Source organism: Rhincodon typus, chromosome 3, assembly GCF_021869965.1.
Source record: "Rhincodon typus isolate 14 chromosome 3, sRhiTyp1.1, whole genome shotgun sequence".
Taxonomy (NCBI): Eukaryota; Metazoa; Chordata; class Chondrichthyes; order Orectolobiformes; family Rhincodontidae; genus Rhincodon; species Rhincodon typus.
This window is the reverse complement of record NC_063334.1, coordinates 92,864,857-92,887,270: the sequence shown is the minus strand read 5'-3', so window position 1 is coordinate 92,887,270 and position 22,414 is coordinate 92,864,857. Positions and strand designations below refer to the sequence as shown.

The window sequence follows — 22,414 nt, the reverse complement described above, 5'->3', positions numbered from 1 at the left end:
TTTTGCTTCTTTTGCAAAATACTTAATCTATGCTCTAGTTTTTGACCCTTTTGCGCACCATTTATTCCGTTCAGGCCTGTCATGACTTTGAAAATTTCCATCAAATCTTCTCTTAGCCTTCTCCTCTTCAAAGCAAATGATCCCAACTCAGAAGTTTCTCATCCCTAGAACCGTTCTTCTGTACCTCTTCAGGATTCTTCCTAATGAGTTCACATCTTTTCTACAGTATAGTGCCCAGAACTGTACACAAAACTCCAGCTGAGGTCTAACATAATGTCTTATGTAAGTTTAGTATAAGCTCTTTGTTCTTCTACTCTATATCCCTATTATTGAAGTTTTGCAGTTTAATGCTGATAAATACCAAGGTCTCTCTGCTTCTGCACAAACTTTAGAAGTGTAGAATAGTACTGTTTATTAAATACTGTCTCTTCATGCTCTTGGTACCAAATGTATCACCTCACATTTCTCCGCATTGAACTTCACCCGGCCCCTGACTTGTATACTTTTGGAGTTTGACACTATCCTCCTCACAGCTTAGAATGCTCCCAAGTTTCGTGTCAGCCACAAATTTTTTAAGTTGTCCCCCGAACACCAAGACCGAGATCATACATTGAAAAACATGAGTCCTAAATCCCACCCTGAGAAATACCAATGTAAAAAGTCTATGATTCAATTATACAAGGCACTGGTGAGGTTGCATCTGGAATACAATGCACTGCATTGGTCACCTTACTTAAGGAAAGATATAAGTGCATTGGAGACAGTTCATAGAACATATATTAAACAAAAACCTTTTTTAAAATTCGTTCACAGGATATAGGCATCATTAACTAGGCCAACATTTATTGCCCATCCTTAATCGCCCAGAGGGCAGTTAAGGGTAAAACACATTGTTGTGGGTCCGGAATCACATGTAGGCCAGACCAGGTAAGAAACTCAGATTTCCTTCCCTAAAGGACAGGAGTAAACAGGTTGGGTTTTCCCAACAATCAACATGGATTTCATGGTCATCATTAGACTTTCAATTCCAGACTTTTACTGGATTCAAATTTCATCTGACACGGTAGGATTTGAACCCAATGGAGGCAGGGTCTTATCCTGTGATGGGTGAGTTGGGAATCTTTAAAAATCTCTTTGAAGACCTGGGATGCTTTTACAGAATCTCTGTAAGTGCTCTTGAAGGATAGATTATGTCTACAGAAATATCAATTTGCAAAGTTATTTAGGAAGCCATTCCTTTAAAAATTGAAAAACATGGCTAACAGCTTCAGGTGTGTTTGTTGACCTAACTCTAAGTGCTTTCATTATGGCATTATTAATACGTGGCTGCTTTCCACAACAAGCTCACAATTTAATTGATAAAGTATTTAGGAGTCTTTGATATGGGATTATGAATATAAATGTGTGTCTTTTTAAGGAATTCAGTACTTGAGGACACTTAAATCCATTGAATGGGCTTTTACGCATAGGAGCTTTTGAGAGTGAACCCTGCACTAGATGTTTGGTACAGAGGTTCCGAAGGTCTACCAATGGAGAGTACTTGGTGAGTTGGCATGGAGATTGGGGAGCAAAGGGTGATGGGGCATAGGCTGGCTTGAGATGGCACTAAGTTGGCAGTGGGGCTAGAAGGGCTAATGGGGGTGGGTGGAAAATAACTAAGGGTTATAAGGGGCCATGTGAATGGGGCATATGCATTGGCATGGAGAGTTTAAGAAACTATTGAAGCTGGGCATGAGGTCACAGGGTATTTAAATTCATTCATGAGGTGTGAGCAAGGCCAGCGTTCTTTGCCTATCCTTAATTGTCCAGTAGTTAAGAGTCAGCGACATTGTTGTGGGATTGGTTGCATCTATGTGTCTAGGGAGTAGAGGAAGGAGTGATGAGTGGTAAGGAGTGGGGACGAGATCACAATGTTTACCAAAACAACTGGAACAAAGTGACAAAGAATCAAAGTGGGCCTAACTATACTGACATCTGCAGCCTTATGGTCACCTCTGATGTGCATCTGGGGGCAGTAGATCCTATCTCTATTCTTGAACCAAGAACATCACACCATTCAAGGGAAGTCTTTCTCTCATGAATGAAAATCCAGCCTGAGATCTTTGATCAACGCAGTCATAGATTCATTATCCTTCCCTATGTTTCCTAGACATGTTAGAACCAGAAATATTAAGTCCTCATTCATTGTGTCAATAGTTTCTACAGTTCATAACCAGACATTCAAATCCATCTTCATCTGTTTAGTCTATCTCCTCTTTGATCCCTCAACCTTTAGAATTAGTCTTTATCATAATGTTGTTTGTCTGTCCCAGATTTCTATGCACTTTAGTTTCTATTTTAATTTCCTTCTGCCTGCATAGAATTACTTCCTGAAGTGGCAACTTTTCTCACAGATTTTGATTTTCTCAGAATATTAGATGACTGAGAGGTTTAATCATGTGAGTAAATGGTATCATTGAATAGGTCAGATTTGATTGACCAGTTGAGATGACTTATATTTATTCATTTTTTTCTCAGATCTGATAATAGTCTATGATCAAGTTATGGGGTGATCTGATGGATAGTTTTAAGATAATATGTGTTTGATAGGGTAGATATGGAAAAAATTGCTTTTACTTATGGAAATATCCAAAACTAGAAGCATTAAATGGAGCATATTTACCAATAAATCCAAGGGGTAACCCAGAGGGAACCTAATTTAGCTCTTTTCTCCACTTATAGAGGCAGAGTCATACAGCACAGAAACAGACTCTTCAGTCCAACTCGTCCACGCTGACCACATATCCCAATCTGACCTAGTCCCATTTGCCAGCATTTAGCTCATATCCCTCTAAATCCTTCCTATTTAAATACCCATCCAGATGCCTTTTAAATGTTAATTGTACCCACCTCTACCACTTCCTCTGGTAGCTCATTCCATACATGCACCACCCTCTGAGTGAAAAAGTTACCCCTCAGGTCTCTCACCTTAACCTAATGCCCTCTAGTTTTGAACTACCTACCCTGGGAGGAAGACTTTAGCTATTCACTCTATCCATTCCCCTCATGATTTTGTAAACCTCTTCAGGTCACCCCTCAGCCTCTGACACTCCAGGGAAAAAAAAGCCCCAGTTTATTCAGCCTCTCCCTATAACTTAAACTCTCCAGTCCCAGTAACATCTTTGGAAATCTTTTCTGCACCCTCTCAAGTTTAACAACATCCTTTCTATAGAAGGGTGACCAGAATTGTATGCAGTATTCTAAAAGTGGCCTCAACAATGTCCTGTATACCCACAACATGATGTCCCAATTCCTATACTCAATGTTCTGACCAATGAAGGCAAGCATGCCAAACACCTTCTTCACTACCCTGTCTACCTGCAACTCCACTTTCAAGGAACTATGCACCTGCATCCCTGGGTGTCTTTGTTTGGCAGCACTCCCCAGGACCCTACCGTTAACTGTATAAATTCTGCCCTGCTTTGCCTTACTAAGATGCAACACCTCACATCTCTCTAAATTAAACTCCATCTGCCTCTCCTCAGCCCCACGGCCCATGTGATCAAGATCCCATTGTAGTCTGAGATAATCTTCATCACTGTCCACTATACCACCTAGTTTGGTATCATCTGCAAACTTACTAACCATACTTTCTGTATTCACATCCAAAGCATTTATATTAATGACAAAAAACAGCCTCCACTCCAAAGAGTAACCCTCTACCACCATCGTCTGTCTCCTACCTTCAAGCCAATTTTGTATCCAATTGGCTAGCTCCACCTGGATCCCGTGTGATCTAACCTTACTAACCAGTCTACAATGCCGAACCTTGACAAATGCTTTGCTGAAGTCCAGACAGACAATGCCTACTACTCTGCCTTCATCAATTTTCTTTGCCACCTCTTCAAAAATCTACATCACACTGTGATGCATCCAGATATGATGCTTTCTATGGTGCATCTATAAAAATTGGTAAGAGTCATTGTGAACATGCCTAATTTCCTTAGCCTTCAGTGGAAATAGAGATATTGGTGTGCCTTCTTGACCACAGTGTTGATGTGGATGAAACAGGACAGATTGTTGGTGATAATTATTCCTAGGAACGTGAAACTTTCAACCATCTCCATCTCAGCGCCATTGATGCTGATAGGGGCATGTCCTCCACTCTGCTTCCTGAAGTTGATGACCAGCTCCTTCATTTGTGGACATTGAGGGTGAGCTTGCTGTCTTTACACAATGCCACAAAGCTCTCTACCTCTTTGCTTCACTCTGTTTCATCGCTGTTTAGGAGCTGGCCCACTACAGTGGCGTCATCAGCAAACTTACAAATGGATTAAAGCAGAATTTGGCCACACAGTCATGAGCATATAAGGAGTACAGGGGCTGAGTACATAGTTTTGGGGGCACCGGTGTTGACGATTATCGTGCTGGTGGTATTGACACCAATCCTTATTGATTGCATTCTGTGGATCAGGAAGTCGAGATCCTGTTGCAGAGGGCGGAGCAGAGTCCTGCGTCTCAGAGGCTGGAGATGAGTTTGCATCTTTACATTCTATAGCTTGGGCACAGGGTAAATCAAAATTCATGGGCGTTCCATCCATGTTGCTGATGTGACTTAATGGATACTATTTGTTTTTGTCACTTTGTTTTGTCACATGAAGCATCACAACCCAATAATTTTAGCAGAGGTCTCTTGGTCGTATCTTAGCAATTTTGCTCTTCTGTTGCAATATGGAGTTGTTTGTCCCATAAAATGTTTACATCAACTAGTTATTTGAAATCTTTGTTGGACTTAGGGTTTTATCTGGGTCACATATTAGGATATTAGTATGTATTGATAACTTTTAAAAAGCGATATAAACTTCCAATAATAAAATGATGGTACACCAATATTTTGTGGTTCAAGATGTTTACTATTATGAAAAGATTAATAGCCTAAGTAATTAAACACTATTATTGTTGGCAACTTACACTTCAAATTACAGAAAGTAATACCTTTTTTGTTTTAAACACAACCGCAAAATCACTCGACAGGGTATACATAACACTGTCCTTTAAGTGGACATTAAATGCCCTAAAATGATTCTTAACTTGAGACTTCTGCTTTTACCTTTATCTACTTGGTAACATCTTGCTTGAAAACTGTCCTTTGTATTGAGGGTATTACTGAAGATTTTCCTTCTGGTCGGAGCTAGGTATATCTTGCAGCTTCATTCTAACGCCTTGGAATTTGTTTTTATTTATTCAAGCTTCAGCTTCCACCCACATTCTGGCAAGTTGAACCATAAAGCCTTTAGATTTCCACATGCTCTCTCTGTAGGTCTCTGGCAAAATAACGTTTCTGATATTCACTGATAGTTTAGGAAAGCCTTATAAACTTCATAATTGTAGCATACTTAAGTGATTATAGGATGATGATGATTCTGACAATTTTGAAGACCGATTCTAATGCGTGCTTCTCAACATCAGGCCAGCGGCTGGTCCCTGTTCTGATCTCAGACATTTGCTACAAAGTGAATTTCTCCTCCTCCTATTCTCACATCACTTTTTCATTGAATTCCTTTGCTACAGTATAGTTATTTGACAAGTTAGTAAATATTATGACTTTTAGCTTGAAAACAGCTTCACATTTCAATACTTTTAGAAGAGGAGCCATTTCTGTTTCTTACGTGCTATTGACATATTAAGTTTGCTCTATGAATAAAAGCAAAATACGGCGGATGCTGGAAATGTAAAACAAACACCTGTACTCATATTTGATTTCTGAAAAAGGGTCCCGACCCGAAACGTCAACTTTCCTGCTCCTCTGATGCTACCTGACCTGCTGTGTTCCTCCAGCTCCACACTGTGTTATCTCTGATTCCAGCATTTGCAGTTCTTGCTATCTCTGTACTTATATTTGCTAGTTTGACCTAATTTGCCCAAATGTAATGATTAGCCATATTAAAAATAATTTAATAAATTTATTGGATTAATTATTAATATAGTATACTGTCTGCGGCAAATTATAGGTGATATCCGCAAGGTCATTCTGTTCTTCCTGGTATGTACATGTTGACAAATGGTCAAATTTATTTACAAGTCAATTAATATAAAGAATACAAATGATACAGCAAGATACTGAAGTACAGTAAAATTTGAATAATTCATAAAGCTGACTTTTGGAATTGTGATAAATAACAAGATTCTTGGATGTGACAATCCAGATTGCGCTTTGGCTGTCTTTCCAAACGTAATGGTATACAAGAAATAATGCAAACCTTAGCTCATTTCTGTAGATCAGATGTCCAAATAAAATTAAGACAATTGGAGAATTTCCCAGTACTCCTTAACTCTAATGTAGTCTAAGGTTAGCACTGCTAATCATTGATGATTAAAGAGACAAATCGGCAGGAACTAATGCAGAGAATGCTTGTGATCAGGTGCTCACATACTGGCTTTATTAAGAATAGCTTTGAGTTCCTAGATCTCGTATAATTCAAATTACAGATCAACCAAACCAGTTTGGTTCTTGAAGTGAACTTAATTTTAGATTATCATTTTCAAACAGGGATGCGACTTCTGTTATCATTTATATTCATTCATTCGTGTGATGTGAGTATCACTGGCTAGTCAGCAACTACACCCAGCTGTGTTGACCTTGAGAAGGTGGTGGTGAGCTGCCTTCTTGAACCACTGCAGTCCACTTATTGTAGCCACACCAACAACACTAAAACTATAATTTCTCAGTCTAGATTGCCCCTTACAAGGAAACACCGCCTCTACTTTGTCGTGAATCTATGCAATTCATTACCCTAGAGTACAGTAGATGCCAAGCCAGAGAGCTGCAGAGGCTGAGACAGGCAGATTTTTAATTAGTAAGGGAATCAAGGGTTATAGGCAAGAGACAGGAAAGTGGAGTTAAAGATTATCACATCAGCCATAATCGCACTGAATGGCAAAGCAGACTCTATGGTTGAATGAGAAGGGTCTAGACCCGAAACGTCAGCTTTCCTGCTCCTCTGATGCTGCTTGGCCTGCTGTGTTCATCCAGCTCTACACCTTGTTATCTCTATGGTTGAATGGCCTACTTCTGTTCCTATGATCTCATTTGCTATGGATGCATTCAAGCCCAGTTGGCCAGAACATTAGTTACTCCTAGCTCCTTACAATGCTTTACAAAGTTATTCTTCCTCCTCAAATACCACTGGGAAGTGGGACCAATGTAAGTAGGTGTTTTCTTTAAGAAAAAATCAGTGCAGACCCGATAGGCCAAACAGCCTTTTCTGTATTGCATGACATTATGACAACAGATCTTTTGATTAATTGCTTTAGATTAAATACATATCTATCTTGGCACTAAAATAGATTCTGTTATATAAAATTGACAACAAGGCAGACTAAAATGGCCTGACAAATGTTTATATGCATCACTGAAAATGGGTGGGTCAGTATTTGGGACATTGAAAGATACTGGGCATCTGCACAGAAAAAATAGTTCCTTCAGGGGTAGGGATAATGGAGGTCCATACAACTGAAAGGATACATATGCATATGCATGAATAAATGTATTTTGGAAAAGGTCATTTTGTCGTCAAAACAGATACAAGCTGAATAACAAATGCAGCAGACATCAGCTTACTGAATTCATTGACTTGATGATTCTTTTCTCTGGTTTCGCAGGGTTGTCATATTCAAGCACAACAACACAGCAACCACAACCTCCTTCATAACACATAGTCTTTGTTCCACAAAGGTGTAGACTGGAGCGCAAGTATTCAGCCAGACACATCCGAGGGTCTTCATTTTTCACTGTTTTGAGAGGTTTAAAAAAAATGCAGTTAGTCAGAGCTAGGGGAAATAAAACTTGATAAAGCTTACATGAAGGGTCAGGAGAGTACATGCAACTTTTAATTACACTTAACATAACCGCAACTCTAACTAATTATCAGTAGTTTTATAGATTCTCATGTTCATAATCAGGCCACTCAATTCAACTTTTCTATGCCTGCATTTATACTCCTCAAGATTCCTTCTTTCATTAATTCATTCATGGGATGCGAACATCACTGACAGAGCAAGTATCTGCTGCCCATTCCAATTCCTGCTAATAAAAGGTAGTCAAGAGCCACCTCCTTGAACCACAGCAGGCCATATGATGTAGATATATCTAGAGTACTGTTAGGAAGGGAATTCTCAAGGTTTTTGATCCAGAGACATTAAAGAAAAAGCAACAGAACATTCAGGGCCTGTATGGAATGCAGAACATGCAGGTACAGTGTTTCCATGCATCTCTTGCCTTTCTTCTATGTGGTAGTGGTCACAGGTTTAGAAGATGCTGTCAAAGACAACTTGGCCATTTGCTACACATAACAGTCACATGTACTGGTGAAAGTGAATGTTTGAGGTGATAGACAGGAATCCCATTAAGTCAGCTACATTCTACTGGATGGTGTCAAACTTTAAGGGTTGGAGCTGCACTCATCCAGGGCAATACAGAGTATCCCATCATACTCCTAAGTTATCAAGACAGGCAGGATTTGGGGATTCAAGAGGCAAGACACTCACCGCAGAATTCCCAACCTTTCATGTTGCCACAATACTCATATGGCTGATCACATTTCTGTTCAATGGTAACGCTCAGGTTTTTGATGATGGTGATGCAATTGAGAATAAAAGGGGAAATGGTCAGAATCTTTGTTGAGGATGGTCATTACTTGGCACTTGCACAGGATAAATGTTACTCGCCACTTGTCAGAGAAAGCCTGAATGTTACCTAATGTTATCTGGGCCTGGACTGCTTCAGTAGCTGAAGAACGGTGAATGGTGCTCAACACTATTAACAAACATCCCCATCTCTGACTTTCTGATGGAGGAAAGGTCATTGATGAAGCAGATGATGGGTGGGCCAAAAATACTACCCTGAGAATCTCCTACAGTGACATCCTGGGCTGAGATGATAGTTCTGGTTGTTGGAAGTCTGTTTCTGTACTAAAAAGTCTTCATTATCTTGCTGACGGAACATACACAAGCATGGTAACAGAGGGGATTGGAACATTAACTTAAAAAGATTTCATTTGTTAAGTATTAGAGGAGGCAGTACCATGGTGGTAATTCCACCAGAAGGGTAATAAGAGACCCAGGTTAATGCTCTGGGGACAGGAGTTCAAATCCCACAACTACAGCCTTAATGATAATCATGAAACCACTGTCACTAAAACACAAAATGCTGGAGAAACTCAACATTCTGGCAGGACAGTTCCAAAGTCATAATGAACTCAAAAGGTTAATTGCTTCTCTCTGCCAGATGCTACCAGACCCTGCTGAGTTTGCCATTTTGGAAAGGAAACCTGCCATCCTAACTTGGTCTGACCTACATGTGGCACATAAGCAAGAAGTTTGGTTGATCCTTCAATGCCCTCAGAAATAGTTTAGCAAGTCACTCAGTTGCATCAAACCACAGCAAAAGGAAAAGGATGAAACTGGAGCATTGTCCTAGCCACTGGAAATGATGCCAACATACCCAACCCATGCTTTGAAGGAAGTGAAGGAGACATTTAGCTGAGTTTCAAACTTTTATTGGGAAAAGACAAAATAAGCATGAACAAACACCTTACAACATAACTGCACAAATTAAATAATACATAAATACATATGCAAATCAAAAATAATCATTTTCTTCACAAGACTAGTATACAATCTAATTTATCTCCAGTTTTGTCTGTCTTGCTGACATCTTGTGCTCATCACAATAATTACAGTGCAAAAGGAGGCTGTTTGGCACATTGTACTTGCGCTGGTTCTATTACCCAGTACCAATCTCTTGTCTTTTCTCCATATCCCTGCGTGCTGTTACTATCCAAATAATTATCCAATGCCCTCTAGAATGCCTCAATTGAACTTGTCTCCACTGCATTGCCAGGCAGTGCATTCCAGTCCGAAACTACTTACTGAAGAAAGTTCACCTTACATTACCCTTGTTTCTTTTGCATGTAACTATAAATTTATACCGTCTCATTCTTTTTCTCTTTAACAAGCAGGAATAGCTTCTCCCGATCTACCCTATCCAGCCTGCTCACCATTTTGAAAACCTCAATCAACTCAATCTCCTCTTGGCTTTCTCTTCCAAGAGAAAACAGCCATGACTTCTTCAACCTATCCTCATGACTGAAGTATCTCATTCCTGAAAGATTTTTGTAAATTGTCTGCACCCACAACTATACATAGTACTCCAGCTGAGGTCTAACAAGTGTCTTACACAAATCCAACATCATTTTCTTACTCTTGCATATTATGTTTCTATTAATAACGTATACAGTGTACTTGGCTTTATTAACTGCTCTCTCCACCTATCCTACCTTGAATGATCTGTGCATCTATGCACCTAGGTCACCCTGATCCTGCACCTGCTATACGGCCTTTCAATGTTCTTCCCACCAAAGTACATCACCTCTTGCTTCTCATCATTGAGCCTTATCTACAACCCATCCGCCCACTCCAAACTTGTCAGTGTCCTTTTGGAGTTCCACACCATCCTTCTTGCACTTTGCGGTTCTTTTATGTTTAATGTTATCTGCAAACTTTGAAATTGTCCGCAGTTGTTCACATTGGAGAAGTGAATTCTCCTGTACCCCTTCTGCACATTCTGTGCATAAAACAGTGGAGGGATAGTGAATGCAGCATGATGTGTAGAAAGAAGAGAAATAATTAAGCAAGGTTCCACAGAAGCAAAGCAAAAAAACATCTGTAACATTTCTGAACAATCTCAACTGAGATTAAGTAAATCAATAAAACAGCAACAAACCTGTCTCCAAAATTAGCTACTCCCAATAGCTCCTCACTAACAAAAGAAAAATACTGCAGATGCTGGAGATTTGAATTGAAGACAGGAAGTGCTACAGTCAGAAGATTTAGAAGTTTCTGTGAAGAAAGAAGGACAGAACTGTCTGCAGATGTTGCTAGACCTGTCGAATTTCTCCAGCATATTACTACATTTTATTATGGCTCTTCACATTTTATTATATTGCTTCAAATGTTTCAAAGTACAGGAAAATAAAAATAAAACTCCTAACACACCCACATACAGTGACAATGTACCTGCGGAATTTTATTTGGAACTTTGACTGTAGATTGAAATCTCTTTTGGCAAGTTAGTGGTTGCCTGCAGATTTGGATTCAAAATCCCTGCCCCTGCTGAGGGTCATTCGCAAAGGCCAATAAGCACACACAAAGTAGGGAGGGGCATCCAATTTCCAGCTGTGGGGTGGGGCAGTGTGGAATGCAGGGCCAGTGACTGGCAGCCAGCCAATGAGGTTCCCAATTGAGGTGGATGGACATTTCTGCACCAAAATACCATCGCTGTCTCACTCATACCGTTAAAATATGCTTTACTCCAATTAAGAACTTTAACTTTTATGGAAGGGTTATCTTTTTTAGCAACTACTTTAAAACTAGTAGAATTATGATTGCTAGTCCCAAAGGGTTCCCCTACTAACACTTCAGTCACTTGCCCTGTCTCTTTTCCCAAGAGAAGTCAAGTTTTGCTCCTTCTCTAGTAGGTACATTTACGTATTGATAAAGACTCTAAAGGACGTTATTGGGTTTTTTTCTGGCAACTGAAAATGGTTTCATGGTCACCATTAGACTTGTAATTCTAGAAATTTATTGAATTCAAATCATTGGTCATGGTGGGATTTGAAGCCAGGTCCCCAGAACTTTATCTGGATTTTTGGTTGAATGTGAAATGCTAATACCACTAGACTATCGCTGCTTCACCAAAGAGCAGCAAGCCTGTGGAATTCATGACCATAAAGTGATTGTAGCCAAAACATTGCTGTTATGGCTAAAGTGGTCAAGGGATACGGGGGCGTGGGAGAGGGATTGGGGTATTGAGCTCAATGACCAGCCACGATCATAATGATTGGTAGATTAGCCTCAGGGTGGAATGGTGTATTCCTGCTCCTATTTTCTATGTTTCTGTTTCTCCCTGTATGTTCATTTGTCAGGCAAGCCCTTAGCCAATCAGCATTGATCTGTCTGGTTTAAAATCTAAATAAAGCTTAACTATCAATGGGTACATTTTTCATGGCAACCAATCAGCATTTTTCTCATGCAGTATAAACGCTTCTTTTCTTGAATTTGTATTCTTGCAAAATTTTCTGATGAATACAAGACAAAAGGCTTCAACAGAAGTTGTTGAAAAAAACTCAGCAGGTCTGGCAGCATCTGTGAGGAAAAATCAGAGTTAACGTTTTGGGTCCAGTGACCCCTCCTCAGAACAAATGCAGAGTATTTGCAAACTGGTGTGATTCAGAAATGTTGATCGAAAAAGACTTGCCTGCCCTTGTTCATGTCTTACTAAAATACTAGCGTACAAGTGCAGCAAGAAATTATGAAGGTAAGTAGTATGTTAACCTCTGTTGCAAGAGGATTTGAACCCAGGAGTAATGTAGCAGTAGTACAGAGTATTGGGTGCAGTTTTGGTCTCCTAACCTAAGGAAGGGTATACGTGTAATTAGAGTGCAATGAAAGTTCACCACACTGATTGTCGAAGTGGTGAGATTTTCCTGTAAGAGGAGATTTAGCCATCGAGTTTAGAAGAATAAGGGTGATCCCATTCGGGATTAACAAGGTAGGTGCAGTACTGACGTTTTCCCTGCCTGGAGGTTCTAAAACAAGTAGGGACACACTCAGAATAAGAGATTAGCCATTTGGGAATGAGAGAGGAGGAAGTTCTCCCTTCAGAGGGTAGCAAATATTTGACCTTTACTCCAGAAGGCTATAGAGACTCGTTCATTACGGTCAAGACTGATCTATAGATTTCTAGATATTGAAGATGTCATGGATAATGGGATAGTGCATGTAAAGCCTCACTTGGTGATCTAGTTGAATGGTGAGATAACAAGGTGAAGAGCTGGATGAACACAGCAGGCCAAGCAGCATCAGAGGAGCAGGAAGGCTGATGTTTCGGGTCTAGACCCTTCTTCAGAAATGGGGGAGGGGAAGGGGATTCTGAAATAAATAAGGAGAGAGGGAGAGGCAGATAGAAGATGGATAAAGGAGAAGATAGGTGGAGAGGAGACAGACAGGTCAAATAGGCGGGGGTGGAGCCAGTAAAGGTGAGTGTAGGTGTGGAGTTAGGGGGGGATAGGTCAGTCCAGGGAGGACAGACAGGTCAAGGGGGCAGGATGCGGCTGGTAGGTAGGAGATAGGGGTGGGGCTTGAGGTGGGAGGAAGGACAGGTTAGGGAGGCGGGGACATGGTGAAGCAGGAATGGTGCAGCAGGCTGAAGGGGCCAAATGGCTTAACCCTCCTGTTTCTTATGATGCAAAGGTTAAGCTCTGTTCCATGGCATCAAGTTACCTTTGCACTTTGAAGGATATTTAGAGAGATCTTTCAGAATTAAGCAGTGATGTAGAGTACTGGGAAGGTTTGTCTACAGCACTCGGCAGAAAAGGATGCCCACATGTGGGACATGGGTGGCTTATACAAAGGAAAGATATCTGTTCATGGGATGAGGAACCACTGGCTAGGCCAGCGTTTACTGCCCATTCTAATTGCTAGGAAGATGATGATGTAATGTCACTGGGCGAGTCATTCCAATGACCCAGGTTAATGCTTCAAATCCCATCACAGCAGCTGCTGGAATTTTAATTCATGTAACAAAATCTAGAATAGTCTATGTGACAGTGACAGTGAAACTAACATTTTTGTAAAAATTCATCTGGTTTACTGGTATACTTTTAGTAAAGGAAACCTGCTGTCCTCACCTGGTTTGGCTGATGTGACTCCAAATCTATAACAATGCATTGACCATTAACTGCTCTCTGAAACAGCTTCACCTTGCGACTCTGTTCAAGGGCAAATAAGGGTAGACAAAAAAGAATGCCAGCCTTGCCAATGATCCCTAAATTCAATCAAAGAATATTTTAACAATGTTTTCTTAATTGGGCACTGTCAAACCTGTAGATTTAATGAAGAGTCCTTGTTAATATTTGTGATATCTTCAGCACTGGAATTGTCTTTTGGTTGTCAACTATTCTTATTAGTCTCATCTCAAACTCCTTATTCTGGTTCTATTAACTCATTAATTTGATGTATTTTTAACCCTGTAAAGTTTTGTTTTGCAGGTTACTATACAGATTCATACATTTATTTCTCTTTGCTTTTGGATAAGGCTGATTTTCTTGGTGAATCAGAAGAATTTGAGTTTCTATCCCTGGTGCCTAACTTTCTTCAAGTCTATGATCTATTCTGTGGACTTTTCTATCAGTTACTTTTACCATTGTCTATCAGCCCCAGTGAACCTACTCAATGTCTCCTTCAAGCCTTTGATCCTATTCCTATAGTAAAGTTTATTTTGACAGATCGATTTTTGAAACTTATGTTCCACTCGCACTCACTTGTTTCTTGGAAACTTATTTTCTAACTTTGTCCCTGAGTCTTATTAGTTTATTCAGCCAATACAATATTAACTTGAGAATCCAGTTTTCTTGGAACAATGTGATTTTGGGTCTTCCAGCTGACCAATCCAAATTCTTGGTCATGTGGTTTAGAAAATTGGAAAAGTTCATTTTTGTTTGCCACGGACAAAGGACTTAATCCAGTTTTGTTTTTTTAAAAAAGTCCAGTATGTATTAAAGGCATGGCCTTAATTGGGTCTTTTTTAAGCATTTCCTCTTCACTGGTTTGAATAATTACACAAAAGTGATGAAAAACTTCAACATAAAGTCAATATTTTTTCGCTAAAATATCAAAAATGTAATAATATTCAGCTATAATGTTTTAGCTAGTCTCTATGCAAGTAATAGCTGAGTAAACTTCACTTTACACATCAAAAAGCAGCCAAATGTTTTTCAAAAAATAGTTGGTGGGGGTAAAGAAGATGAGAAAAGAAAGGCAGTTTTATTAAAAATCCTTAGAGATTTCAGAAGCTGATCCATAGGTTGGTGAAATTGCATTAAGTGATGCTTCCATTTACTAAACCTAGAAATTTTAAAAAACATCTATGCCTACTGTTACTCAAACTATGGAACAAATTTTGAGACTGTCTTGACTTGTCATTCAGTCTATAATTATTCACAAGATGTAGGTTTTACCATTATGTAAAACTCCATTCACTCGAATCATGTATCGTTGTGCAGCAGTCCTATCTTCTGCCAAGTCATTACTTTGTCCCTGGGATGAGGCAGTCTCCATCTCTAAACTCATGAAGAAACAGCAATCAGAACAAAAACAATAGTACATGCTCAAAGTATGAAAAAAAAACTCTCAAAACAGAAGCACAGATGTGTGAATCATTGGACTTAAGATTGTACCAGGTCATCTTTCATATTGTGCTTTAAAAGAAAGCAGAGACAGAAACAAAAGTAAATATAGGAAAGCTGTACCACGTTGTTTTAAGTTTGCAAACTTAAAACCAGTTGCAGAGGTGTTACTATAACACAGGAATGCTGAAGCAGGAGGCATTTTTCTTTAAAACCACTATGATTGCTGGTTCTTGATGGTATTCCAACCTGTGCTTGCTACTATTGAGACCTAGTTTGCATCATCAGCCATATAAAGTGTACTTCCATTAAACATTGTACTCAGACCAAAAAAAAACTACTGTTACATTTATTCAATGTATTCAGTCCTCATGCTGCCCCAAAGACACCAACTGAAAAAACTCGACACATCTTGACATTTGACTGTAATTTCTCTTGCGGTTTGAAATAACAGGTACAGAATTTTGCAGAGGTGAACCAAATCTGGAGGTTTGTTAAAATGATAGGCAGCACCCAAAAGTAGAGACCAGCTCACGTTTTCAGCAGATCCATTTGTACCAGCAGGGGGAAAGGTGTGGGGTGTGAATCCTGAATTCAGCAGGGCTTTCACAACTACACGTGCAGTTAAGAAATAGTCAACAGAATTAGAAACAGAATAAACACCTTCATAGATGCTCCAATCATTTTGCAATTAAACTGCACTTTAACCTGATAAAACTCAATTGAGCAGCGTCTTGTTCCTTCTGACAGAGGTTTAGTTTTTCCAGTTTATCTGGGAAGACAAATGCAGTTATTGTCAGAGAGCAGGTTTCCAGTTGGTATCAAGGCACAAGGACCAAACACTCCTTCCCAAGGCCAAAAGGGAGCAACACACAGTAGCAACACACAGCTACAGCCTAATACTCAACTGATCAGAAGCAAACAAAAACAAAGACAAAAATAGAAATTGCTAGTGAAACTTAGCAGGTCTGGCAGCATTTATGGGAAGAAAGCAGATTTAATGTCTCCAGTCCACTGAATCTTCATCTGTAAAACAAAAACTTGCAGATGCTGGAAATCAGAAACAAAAACAGAAATTGCTGGAGAAACTCCAAGTCTGACAATATCTGTGGACAGAAATAAAGAATCAACATGGAGTCTTTAGAATACTGAATTCAGTTTTGAAGATAGGTCACTGGACTCAAAACTGTTTTCTCTCTATAGATGCCGCCAGACTTGAAGTTTCTCCAGCAATTTCTGCTTGTGTTTCAGGAGTCAAGGTAGAGCTGATAATGTACACTTTTACCAAATTACTCCATTAAACAAGAGGGAAAATCCTTATCACCAAATCTCAAACTCCAACTCCTCTCTAATGCCGGGGATTTTTTTTTATTGTGTTGGGGAGACCGTGTAACAGGAATTAAAGTTTGCTAGAATAGAATACAATGCAGTCATTGGTACTGAATATCTGTAGTTTACATTTCTGAAGTCAGATTAAATATGCTCATTAATAAATTCTCAAACCAGTGTTTAGAATTTAAAACGGAAGGACAGAACTGGAGTCCAAAATTCAAATGATCTTGGGCCCACAGCTGTTGACATAAACAGTAGGACCTGCATAAGCTTTGTAAATTTTGTGCCATAGGTTGTATCATTGATTTCCCATGATCCAGGTACATAGCCATAAGAATTTGGAATGTTAGGATGCTGGTTTTGAACATGTTTGTTAAACTTTCTTTGAGTATACTTTAAAAATTGCAAAATTGTATGAGGCATATTGTTCGACCTTGTCCACACACAGTGTGAAAAGCCTGGCCATCTTCTGGTTGAAAGATCTTCCATTTGAAATAGTCACCCTGGTCAGCCTTGCTGCTAACCTCATGGACCTGCTTCAGGCAATGCATTCCACGACCCTGCATAAATACACTGGGCTGGATTTTGCATTGAAAGGAAAAGTGAAGTGATCATTGCCCAATGCTGATGATGTAGATCAGGCAATATCTGGTAGAGTGTACATGCACGATAAAATTTTAAATCTGGAAGTTTACCCCACTCCTCTAAGTAGAACAGATTCAGCATTGGAAGTCATGGAGAGCATGATGTTGTACTTAAAAGATCAATCATGGTCTTATTAAATGGTGGACTATTCCTGATCCTATTCCTTAGGTTTCGGTCACTTGTTAGCACCAAATGCTCGGGGAAAAAAAGGTGTTTTGGCTGATGCATTCAAAAGGTAACTGAACTGTTAATGGCATACTAAGTTTTCATTAGTGCTCAAACAAAAATTACCTCAATGGCACTGATTTTATATTACTGATCATTCCTCCATGTCATACATCTTATACTATCCAGATTTATTTCTCTACCATATCTTTCCACTGCTCAACTTTATAAACATGGAGTAATTTCAATTGGACACACCCAGTGGAAAGAAAGTAGCTGCCCTGGAAATGCCAGAAAAATACCAGACTCTTAACCTATCCAACTGAGCAGGCAGTCAGGATAACATCAGTCATGGACAGAGAGAGTAGTGTTAGATAGTGGGAGAGAGCAAAATATATATGTGGTGTAGTAGTAATGCCCCGACCCATGGACTAGGAGGCCCAGGTTCAAGTCCCACTGCTCCAGAGCTGTGTAATAGCAATCTGAACAGATTGATTAGGAACATATCAGTATAGAGCAAGAGAGTGCATAGGATGAAGGGAAAGTATCTTTAGAGGTGAAGGAATAACACCACCAGTGGTGATCTATGATGGAGGTTCTCTACCCACACAGCATCTTCCTGGAGGGAGATTCAAGCGTTGTGCTGCCACACTTCGGGAAGAATTGAAGTGGCAGGAGAGCAACAGGTTCTGTACAGAGCGACGCTGTGACTTTTGGGATAGCTCAGTGGTTAGCACTGCTGCCTCACAGCACCAGGGAATCCGGTTCGATTGTAACCTCGGGCAATTCTGCGGGGAGTTTGCGTGGGTTCGTGCCGGGCGCTCCGGTTTCCTTCCACAGTCCAAAGGTGTGCAGGTTAGGTGGGCTGGCGATGTTACATTGCCCGTAGTGTTCAGGGATGTGTAGGCTGGGTGGATTAGGTAAATACGGGGATGAGGGTGGTGCTGGTTCTGGGTGTGATGCTCTTCGGAAGATCGGTACAGACTTGATGGTTTGAATGACCTTTACCTGCACTGTAGGGATTGAATGATTCTATAACTTCTCAAAGCTGGTAACATCCTTTGTTTTACAGATTAAAGTCAGCTCATTTTCATTTTAACCCACTGTGGTTTGCCCAAGCCAACTGGGATTTAGGCTGCAGTTAGTGGTTTGTTTTTAGCATGCTCAAACCAACAAAATGAACAATTTTAATTATTTCTTAAAAAGCAGCAAGCAGTAACTGTTATTTAGCCAGCCCAGTTTAAAATGATGCACAAGCTTTGAATGACTTCACAAATCAGTCGGTTGAATTCCTTTGATTGGGTGTTTTGCAAATCTCTCATGCAACAGATAGACAAATACTTCTATATAACTGTTCAATTCTACCAGAAACAGATGATTTTTTTTCTCTTTCAGAATAGTGCAAGCATCATACCTGCAAAGGCTGCTGTAAGGGGATCATGCTGAACAAAGGTATATCAAAAGCAATCTTTAAACAATCCTGCAGTCTCCCTTTTGAAAATTGATATTCCAGAATGGAGGCGTTTTACTTGAACAATTAGAACAAGTACATCTGTCGCATATGGTCAGTACCACCTGTTCTAAAGAAATCCTGTCTGTATCTTTGATAGCATGTTAACTGTTGCTAGCACTTGAACAGTTTGTTGGATGCATGTGGTTAGAAAGAGAGTTAACAACACTGTCTTGACTGGTTTCTCTCCAATTCACGTAGCCTGTGTGAAGTAAATGTTTGCACATTTCCCAGTATTTAGTAAAGTGTGCTATCTCTGAAGAAAGTGTTTTGTGTTCACACATCAAGATCAGGCCGTGGGAGTCATATGTGCTCTCTCACATTCAGCTAATTGCCTCTCACGTGCTAACTAGTTAAGCTACTGGGACAGCCTGGAGATTTAGGCCAGAACTTTTGCTCCTGGTTCGGGAGTGCAGATATGGGAAAATCTCAAACTCCACAAAGCGGACTTAGAAGTAGTATTTGGATTGTCAATTGATGTTGGGGGTGGAGGTTCCTCAAATGAGTAATGCCCACGGATTGTGTTTTAGAAAACAGGCTAAAAAGGTCTGGTTTGAAGGCAAATACCAACCTTGCACAGAAAATAAATAAAATATATCCTTCTCGTATGTTCGTCCTCTTCCGGTGGGGTGGGGGTGTAACGACCTTCAGGAACCATCTTGCTTAAGGTACAGAGCTTTCAGGCTTTGCAAAATTCCTGGTCTTACAAGGCAATGAGGCTCTTCTCAGAAAGTCCTTCCTTTCTCCAAATGCCAATCAGGTAAGCACCAGAAGACCTTATCTATTTATCTAGATTATCCAAAATACTTTACATTGCTTTCTATCAATTGGTTTTCTTAATATCTTCTCCAAGTGTTATTAGGAATCAGATTGCAACCATTTTCTCTGGAGTCCTGTCATACAAATTAATCTGTAGGGTCAAGTTAAACTTCAGCACATTCAATACAAGCCCTATTTTCTCAGTTTGTACTGGTGGTCTACAGTTTTACTTGATCCCATCAGGTCAAACACCAGCAATTTATGCAATGCCATGTTTTTAATAATGTTAATAACAATGACCAGAGCCCATCTACATATCCAGAAATTGAGGCATAAATCCACAAAGTAGAGATAAACAATTCTGTTTCAACTGTGCTCTCTTGGATTAAGAAATTACTCTGCTCATAAAGTTTGAGAAATACATTTTCTTTATTTCTGGATATTGTCCAGGTCTCGCTGCATTTGGACATGGCCAACTTCAGTGTCTCATAAATTGTTTTGAACACTGCAGTGAAAATCCCACCCCTGACCTCATGCTGAAGGAATGGTCATTGAAGCAGCTAGAAATGGTTAGGCCATAAGATGTAGAAGCACAAGTAGGCCATTCAGCTCATAAAGTCTACTCTGCCATCGAATGAAATCTGGCCGACTTGATAATCGTCAACTCCACTTTTCTGCCTCTTCCCTTGATTCCTTTGAGTAAAAATGTCTACCTCAGTCTTGACTATACCTAATGGTCCAGCCTCAACAGCCCTCTGGCGAAAAAAAAAATTCCAGATTCACTACTCAAAAAAGAAATTCTTCTTTATCGGTTATAAAGTGTGCAACTCCTTACTCTGAGATCATGTCCTCTGGTCCTAGATTCACCCAAAGGAAAAACATGTTTCCACATCAGCCCTGTCAACTGCCCTAAGAACTTTGTGTCTCAATAAGGTGGTCTCATTCTTCTAAATTCCAATAAGCACAGGCCTAAACTATTCAACCTTTCCTCATAAAAGAGGGTCCCTTTCATACCCAAGATCAGCCTAGTGAACCTTCTCTGGACTGCCTCCAATGCTAGTATATCATTTCCTTAGTAGGTGCATTGATTACAGCAGTTGGGAGGTCATGTTGCAGCTGTACGGGACAATGATTAGGCCATTTTTGGAATACTGCATGCAATTCTGGTCTCCCTGCTTTAGGAAGGATGTTGTGAAACTTGAAAGGGTACAGAAAAGATTTACAAGGATGTTGCCAGGGTTGGAGGGTTTGAGCTATAGGGAGAGGCTGAATAGGCTAGGGCTATTTTCCCTGGAGTGTCAGAGGCTGAGGGGTGACCCTATAGAAGTTTATAAAATCATGAGGGGCATTGAGAGGATAAATAGACAAGATCTTTTCCCTGGGGTGGGTAGGAGTCCAAAACTAGAGGGCATAACTTTAAGGTAGGAGGGGAAAGATTTAAAAGGGACCTAAGGGGCAACTTTTTCGCGCAGAGGGTAGTGCATGTATGGAATGGTCTGCCAGAGGAAGTGGTGGAGGCTGGTACAATTACAACATTTAAAGGCATCTGGATGGGTATATGAATAGGAAGGGTTTAGAGGGATATGGGCCAAATGCTGGCAAATGGGACTAGATTTATTTAGGATATCTGGTTGGCATGGACAAGTTGGCCCAAAGGGTCTGCTTCCGTGCTGTAGATCTCTATGACTCTAAAGGGACCCCACATTGTTCACAGTATTCCAGCTGTGGTCTGCTTGGTGTTTTGTATAGTTTCAGCAAAACCTCCGGATTTTCATAGTCCATTCCCTTTGAAATAAAGGCCATTGGCCCTTCCTATTACCCATTGAACCTGGATGCTAGCTTTTTGTGATCCATGGACGAGGACTCCCAAATTCCTCTTCTGCAGTCTTCCTCCATTTAAGTAGCATGCAGCTCCTCCATGATGAAATGCATAACCTCATAAAACCTCAAGTTTTTGCCCACTCACTTAATCTATCTGCAGACTTTATCATCCTCACCACTTGCCATCTCACCCAGTCCATCATCCACAAACCTGTCTACAGTACATTCACACACCGTGTGCTATCAAGCACATTCTGAAAATTCAAATTCATTACATCCCCTGCTTCCCCTTCATCTACCTTTCTTATTACCTCCTCAAAGAATTCCAGTGCAGTTTGTCAGGCATGATTTCTGCTTTCTGAAGTCATGCTGACTCTGCTTGATCATACTGAATATTAGCGCACTACCTTGAAGAACTCCCACAGAGATTTCTGCAGCTGAGATGACAGGCCTCCAACAATCACAACCAGGAGAGTGTTTTCTCCCTGATTCTCACTGACTCCAGTTTTGACAGGGCTCTTGCGTTACTTGAGTAAATACTGTCCTTAATGTCAAGGACAGTAACCCTCACTTCACCTCTGGAGTTGTCTCCTATGTCAGATGTTTAAACAAAAATGAGATCAGGAGCTGATTGGCCTCAGTGGCCAAACTACAAGTCAATGAGCAGGTAATTATTATCAAGTGCCTGTGGATAGCAATGTTAATGACACCTTCCAACACTTCGCTGATAATTGCAAGTAGACTTTAGGGAAAATTGGTGGCAGTCATAATCATGGGTATGGTAATCTAGAGGCCCAGATCAATGCTCCAGACACATGGGTCAAAATCCAACTATGTAAGCTGGTGGAATTTGAATCCAATCAATAAATTGAAATGTGGAATTGAAAACTAATCTCAGTGATAGGACCATGCAACAACTATCAGTTGCCATAAAAATCCTACTGGTTCACTAATGTCT

The 22,414-nt window shown here is 40.1% G+C and overlaps 1 protein-coding gene across 1 annotated transcript in view; it reads right to left on the bottom strand.

The window, feature by feature from the left end:
• Window positions 1-22,414, bottom strand: part of LOC125481841 (xanthine dehydrogenase/oxidase-like) — a 48,239-nt gene that overhangs the window by 19,111 nt on the left and 6,714 nt on the right. The window contains exons 3-4 of the mRNA XM_048593768.1: window positions 15,057-15,158; window positions 7,601-7,770 (exon numbers count right to left, since the gene is read on the bottom strand). Of these exons, the coding sequence (XP_048449725.1) occupies window positions 7,601-7,770; window positions 15,057-15,156 (270 nt within the window). The 5' untranslated portion in view covers window positions 15,157-15,158. The remainder of the gene's footprint in view (window positions 1-7,600; window positions 7,771-15,056; window positions 15,159-22,414) is intronic.